The sequence below is a fragment of the Lipotes vexillifer genome, unplaced genomic scaffold (genome assembly GCF_000442215.2).
Source record: "Lipotes vexillifer unplaced genomic scaffold, Lipotes_vexillifer_v1.1 scaffold70, whole genome shotgun sequence".
Lineage (NCBI taxonomy): Eukaryota > Metazoa > Chordata > Mammalia > Artiodactyla > Lipotidae > Lipotes > Lipotes vexillifer.
The window spans coordinates 1,135,600-1,142,508 of record NW_006789896.1 but is presented as its reverse complement, the minus strand read 5'-3'; the positions used below and the strand labels follow the sequence as shown (position 1 = coordinate 1,142,508).

At 52.4% G+C, this 6,909-nt stretch overlaps 1 protein-coding gene across 1 annotated transcript in view; it reads right to left on the bottom strand.

The window, feature by feature from the left end:
- FA2H (fatty acid 2-hydroxylase) overlaps positions 1-6,375 on the bottom strand; it is a 51,619-nt gene extending 45,244 nt beyond the window's left edge. The window contains exon 1 of the mRNA XM_007462942.1: positions 6,041-6,375. Coding sequence (XP_007463004.1) covers positions 6,041-6,310 — 270 coding nt within the window. The 5' untranslated portion in view covers positions 6,311-6,375. The remainder of the gene's footprint in view (positions 1-6,040) is intronic.
- Between the last annotated feature and the right edge of the window lie 534 nt (positions 6,376-6,909).

Below are 6,909 nucleotides of genomic sequence, written 5' to 3'. Positions count from 1 at the left end.
TAGGGAAAGGCCAAGTGCTATGAGAGTTTGGGAGAAGGAAAAACTCAGTTCTAGATGGGGAGATAAGGAGAATCTCTGTGGAAGAAATAGAGTTTGGAATGGACTTAAAGGATGTGGCAATCGGGAGCCACTGAAGATTTAGGAATCCCGTTGTAACAAAACCACATGCTCTTTGGAAAGCTTCACAAGGCAATGGGCTGAAGGAAGTGTTGGCAGGGAGAGACCTGCCCAGGAGACTGCTGCAATAATGAGTATAACGCAGCTCTGGCCAAGGTGGGGTAGTAGTGGGTAGGCGTCCTGGAAGGAGGCCTAAGGAGACTCATGAGGATCGGCATGGGGTCTGTCCCAGCCACTGGCTCTGGTTTTCTCCAATTATCCCCCATTTCCCCCTCTACAGCCTCTGGATTCTCTAGGACAGAGCAAGGAATGGAGACAGTTGAAAAACACAGATCATCTCCCAGACGTAGTACTGGGTGAAAGAAGCTGTACAGCAGAGCACACACTGTGCGACTTTTCTGGGAAATGAAGAGCAAGAGAAACTAGCAGTGGAGACTGAGCCGTAACGGCCAGGAGTATAAGGAGTGAAGTAGGCGGGATAACGCACCCCCCCTTCAAAATCTACGTCCCAATACCTGGAACCCGTGACTGTGTTACTTTACATGGCACAGAGGACTTTGCAGGTGTGATTAAATTAAAGATTTTGTGATGAGGAGATGATCCTGGATATCTGGTGTGGGGGTGGGGGCAGGGGGGATGGGAGCACAGTGTAATCACAGGATTCCTTATAAGTGAAAGATGGAGGCAGGAGAATAAGAGTCCGAGAACGAGAAGGGACAGGAGAGCAAAGGTCAGAGCAATGTGACTGCTGGCTGGGGGCCAGGAGCCGGGGAACACAGGCAGCCTCTAAAAGCTGGGAAAAGTGAGGAAACGTTCTCCCCTGGAGCCTCCAGAAGGAAGGCTGCCAATTCATTTCTAACTTCTGACCCTCCAGAAACACAAGAGAATAGATGTGTGTTGCTTTAAGTCACTGAGTTTGTGGTAATTTTTTACAGCAGCAGTGGAAAACCAAAGGGGCGAGGTATCCAGAAACCAGCTGAGGACAGTGTGTCAAGCAGGGGGGAGCGATCGCCATGTCGTGAGTTGCTGCCAGGCCAGGTGAGAACTGACCACCAGGTTTAGCCAGGTGAAGGTCCCGATGGCCCTGGCAAGGGTACTTTCAGTGCCGTGGTGGGCTTCAGAGAGAACAGGACGCTTATTTCCTGTCTGTCTAAATGAATGAAGACGACATATGGACCAACAGTGAGTTGTGTGTCTTAAGATAAATAAATAAATAAATAAGGAAAGGGAAGATGATGGATGCTGCTCAGGCATCAATTTGGGTTCTTTGCTGGTAATGTTTCCAGAAATGATTACCCTCAGGTGTTTCTGTGATTCCTGTCTATTTCTTTTTATTTCCCCCATAGAGTCGTAATTTCCAACTTTCGCCCTAATTTGGGTCTCGAAGCCCCTTCAATCACTGAATTCTGAGGTGACACCAGGGGGCACTCTTGGAGCCTGTGTTTACCCTGTGTCACATGGAACCACAGTGACTTGGGTCCCTGGCCCTCTCCCAGCTTGCCCTAGCTTCATCCTCCAGATAAGGCTCACCTGGCACCAGAGCAGGCCAGGGCTCACAAGTCCCTGGCAGGTAGCAAAGGACGGTGGCTGCTGACTGGCCAGGCAGGCCCACTTAGGAAGCCTTGTTGTGGGCTAAGCAGACCTCGATCCCCTTCAGTTAGCAGATTTCTCACATCCACTCTGCTCTGCAGGCAGGGGGAGTTTAGCAAGTTTCCCAATCATCAGCTTTTATCTGAATTCTCAGCTCAGGCCGGCCTTCCAAGCTGGGGCTGTGCTCAAGCTGTTCTGGAGCCCCAGGTGGGGTGGGGACCCTGAGTCTTCCTGCACTTAGATTTCCTCCCTATTGTCCACCCCCATTTAGTTACTCAAGCTCCAAAGTTCTGAATGGCCGGACCCCCAAAGCCTGGCAGAACCACATGTGGCAGAATCTGGGGACTTCTCAGCCATTCAGAGACAGATACACCTTGTGGGATTAGCATGAGACACACATTCAGACATTAGGGCTAACCCAACAGCAGGGGCTGGGGAGTCAGGGCTTGCCCTCCTCTAGGGTCTCCCCAAACAGAGGGCTTTTCTCCAGGGGCATGGTCAGATGTCTGCCCACAGGAGGCCCCCTCAAGGTCTGGGTGTGTAAGACGGGGGGAGTATGATCTATCTTTTCAGTTATTTTCCTCTTAGTGGCAGGTCTGGAGTGAGGGAAGGATTCTGGTTGGACTGTGATGAAAGCTGCAGCTCTCTCACCAGAAAAATGCACAACCACGCATGTTTTACACACAATTTCATCGCTTCCATCAATCCCAGAAAATGGTCCATAGAACTCCAGAGTTAAGAAGCTCTGCTCCTTGTGTCTTCCAAAGTGTGATACTTACTCCACTGATGGTGCTCAGGATTTTAGGGGATAGGAGGATGAGCATTTATTTTAATAGCTCTATTTTTAAAGTGCATGTAAACCCTGATTTCACTGGTAATATTGCCTAGGGTGAGTAAACGGTAAAATAAAAAGTGAGTCTACTTAAAAATAAATATTAAATAGTTCAAGTCATATGCCAATTTGGAAAAAAACTGGGACAGTGATTCATGGATGACAAGTCTGGGAAACAGTATCTATGGCCTTGGGAGGTTTGGACCCGAAGTTCTTTTCTTTCCTATTTCTTTTAAAAAATTGCTGGTTGGGCTTCCCTGGTGGCACAGTGGTTGAGAGTCCGCCTGCCGATGCAGGGGACATGGGTGCGTGCCCCGGTCCGGGAAGATCCCGCATGCCGCGGAGTGGCTGGGCCCGGGAGCCATGGCCGCTGGGCCTGCACATCCGGAGCCTGTGCTCCGCAACGGGAGAGGCCACAGCAGTGAGAGGCCCGCGTACCACAAAAAAAAAAAAAAAAAAAAAAATTGCTGGTTGCAGCTCAGTCAATGGATTTCATGCCCCACTAACAACATGAGCCACTCTTATCTAAGCTTGGAGTGAGGAGCCCTGAGCACCCAATCGAGAAGAGGGCCTGGCTTCCCTGCTCAGCCATCACTGATTCACTTCCTCAAGTCCAGGGCTACAAAAGATCTTGTCTCATCCCCACGGTATGTTGGCTCAAACAAGTTTGACTTGTTTCATGTGTGTGTGCTTCCCTGTGAGTGTGAATGTGTGGGTAAGTGTGTATACAGAGGGGGTGTGGCAAAGTGGGGGGAAGGGGAAACCAGTGGGGCTGAGCCTTGTCCCTGCAATTTCATGGCAGAGCTCCAGCAGGCTCCCCGCTGAGGACTACACTTGGAAAGAGGAGGGGCGCCACTCAGAAATGAGCTCCAAACAACAGAGCTGGCTCATGACACTCCCCTTCCCCATCAACGCCCCTTCTGGTCCTCACACTACAGAAGCCGGTTTCTAGCCTCAACAGGTGTCAGCATCCCTGGTCCAGCAGGAGGAGATGGGAGAGGTGGAGAAGGCAGCATGGGGGTTGCCAGAAGGGCTTAACCAGAGAGAAGAACAGATATGTCTCCTCTCCATTCAGCCCTTACGAAGACGGTTTCTCTCTGAAAAGATATCTTCTCCAGATTTCTCCTCTGAATACCTCTCTTCCCCAATATAAAGACAACCCTACACTAGTTTCCAGAATAGTAGACAGAAGCTGACAAGCAACTGGAGTATTGGGTGACTACGGCCATTGGTCAAGTTTGGGCCACGGGTTTGTAAATGTGGTGTTAATTTTTAGTTTTCTTCCCACATCCTCAGGTGGGGGCCCAGATATAAGGATGCCTGAAACATGGCCACACTGGGACTCTTGGGGTAACAGGTGAGTGCAGGGGTAAGAAACAAATTTAGACTCAGTATTCTCTGAAGGTCAGGTAAAGCAAAGCAAAACAAAGCCAAATCAAACCATAGTGCTGGGTCGCTAGCAGAGCTAGGAGGTAAAGCCATCTAGGGCAGCTAGCCAGGAGAGATGCTCTAGACGGTGCTGGGAGGAGAGGCCACACCCTAAGGTGCCTGTTTATAGGACACAGTTACAGTGTAGGATGGCTTCCATGAGCCATCACGAGACTGGAAGTCTCTAGTATTCCGGCTCCCACCTCTCATTTCCTGCACTCAGCTTCAGTTATATCTATGGCTAAACCTGCCCCTTCAGCATGACCACACACCTAACATCAGCTTCCAAGATTAAACTGGGCCCCCGCTGCAGAATGCTGAGTCTTGCCATTTTACATATGAAGTCTCCCAAATTCAACCTTCCCCTTCCCTTGGTCATCGTCACGGTTACCTCTCACTTGGGCTATGGGGTAGCCTCCCGCCTGGTCTCCTCACACCCACGTGGGCTCCTACCACCGCTTCTTGGCATCGCAGCCAGGATGCTCTTCCAAAGATGCAAATCTGACCACGCCACACCCTTGCTTGAATCCATTACCTGGTTTCCCATTGTTCTTAGAATCAAGTCCCAAAACCTGACCACAGCGGCCCTGGCTGATTCTCCGGCCTCCTTCCACTCCCTCTCCTTGCCCAACAGCCTCTGGTCACATTGGTTTTACTTCTGTCCCTTGACTCTGCCAAGCCGTTACCCTTCAGAGCCTTCACACATTCTTTTCCCTCTGTCTGGAAGGTTCTTCTCACCACACTTCCCCTGGCTTAAGCCCTATCCATTGATTAGCTCCCAGGGTAAATATTACTTTCTCCAGAAAGCTCTCCCTGATTCATACTCTGATAGCACCAGGTAATTGAAGAATTACTGTAGGATTAGTATGTTACCCCATTAGCCTGTTAGGTCCATGAAGACCGTATTGCTTTTGTCCATTGATACCTCCTCAGTGCCTAGCTCAGTACTGCCAATCACTAAGGGACCAAGTGAGTGAGTGAATAAATGATTAAAGAATTAGGCAAGATGGCCTAGTGAAAAGCCACCTGGAACAGTGAGAGGCAAGTCCTTTCATCCAAAGACCTAAAAGCACTTGCTGGGGCCATCTTGAATGCAAGAGCTAGAAGCAGGGAACAACTGTTGGTTTATGTCCAAGTATGATGGCCTCACTGTCACCAGTCCTAGAGCTGGGCCTGGGGAAGTCCTGAAGAGTCGGTTTGCCTCTGGCACAAGCCTACCTGGAACCCAACGGATAGGATCATCTCCCAGGCCCAAGGATACTTGGGATGGAGAGAGCACTGATTTTGGAATCAGACACACTTGACTTTTCCACTAATTAGCTCAAATTACCTCAAATTCCAAATTGACCTCAAATTACAGTGCCTCCTTGATCCTCAGTTTCCACATCCTAAAATGGGGATAAGAAAACCCACCCCAGGATCAGAGGTTTAAATACAATCATGAGCCTGTGGTGCACAGCAGCATGCAGCCCAGAGTGCTACTCCCTTCTCCCCAGCAAAACTGGCTTACCCCTGTCATGTCACTCTGCTGGACACCCAAGCCAGCATGCAAGACAAGGAATAAAGGGAGGTCTGAGGGATTGGGAGGACATAGGCCACCCAAGACACTGCGCCAACCTCTCCACGCAACCAGAGAAGCCGCTGTGCAAGACTACGTTGGTGCCAGGAAAACCAAACTAGCTGAGAAGGGTGACTGGTCTGTGCCTGTTGGATGCAGGGGTAGGGCGAGATGGGGAGGACAGGTGAACTTGGAAGCTATTATTCAAACAGAAAAAGGCAATCCCAGTTGTCAGATGGCAGAGGCTGCAGCAGGAACAAGTAGCAAGGAGGAGGTACCTTATGAGGTGGGAGGAGTAGCAGACAGAGGAGGGACAGGGGAAAGGCTGGAGAGGGAGGGCAAACTCCTGGCTGCTAGGCAGGGACCTGTTACCTGGAGAGAAGAGAGGTGAGGGCGGAGGCTGTCACCTTGGGTCCTCCTAGAGGGCAGGTGAACGCGGCCTGCCGGGGAGTGGAGAGTTGGGGCGGGGAGGGTGGGGGTAACAGAGGGTGTGTGACCCCCGGGCCCGGCTGTACCTGAAGGTCTCCTTGCAGGTCCCCCACGTAGTATTGCTCGAGCCAGCGGCGCGCGTTGTCCGAGTGCCGGTGTGGTGGCCCGTCCAGGTCGGCGCTAACATCCTGACCAGCCCGTGCCCGCAGCAGCTGCTCACCCCCTGGGTGGTGCCGCACGAAGCCGGTGAGGTCGTAGAGGCGGACCCCGCAGCGGACCCAGCAGGCGCCGGCCGCCAGGCGCCGCTGGACCTCGGCGGGGGAGAAGGAGGCGGCGGGGGGCGGAGCGGGGGCCATGGCGGGAGACGGGAGCTCGCAGCTCGAAGCCTGCGTGTCTGCTCCGCGACCTCCCAGCGCGCCTCTTAACACGCCCTGAGCCGCTGCCGCCTTGACTGGTCAGCCGTCGCCGCACCTGCTCATTTGCATGCCGCGCTCCCATTGGCCGCTCCTAAGGACGCTGCCTGTGTCCGGAGGGGCCCCTTCCCCATTGGCCGGCAGGACGCCCAGCCGACCCGAGCGGGCCGGGCCACGGGATGCCCGCCCTCCGTCAGGTGGTCCTGGGCAGGTAGAGGGAGCGCCAGCCAAGTGTGTCTCATTGCAAGAGAGCAAAGGCGGCGGGAGGATGCAGGTGGAGCAAGTGTTCTTGTTGCCGGCGGCTGTGTGGACGGACGTCCTCAATAGCCTGATCGCCACCGGAATAACCCTTCTGCTGCTGCCTTATGGGAGAAACTTGCAGTTTTCCTTCCTCAGGCTGCAGGAGTGGGTGAAGAGTGGGGGTGGCAGCGTGAGAACTAGAGTAAGGCAAGGGAGACACTGGCCTCTGGCGCCCCCAAACTCAGTAATCACGATATACAATATTTTAATGTAATATTTTTTTAAAAATCATGTGTACAGAA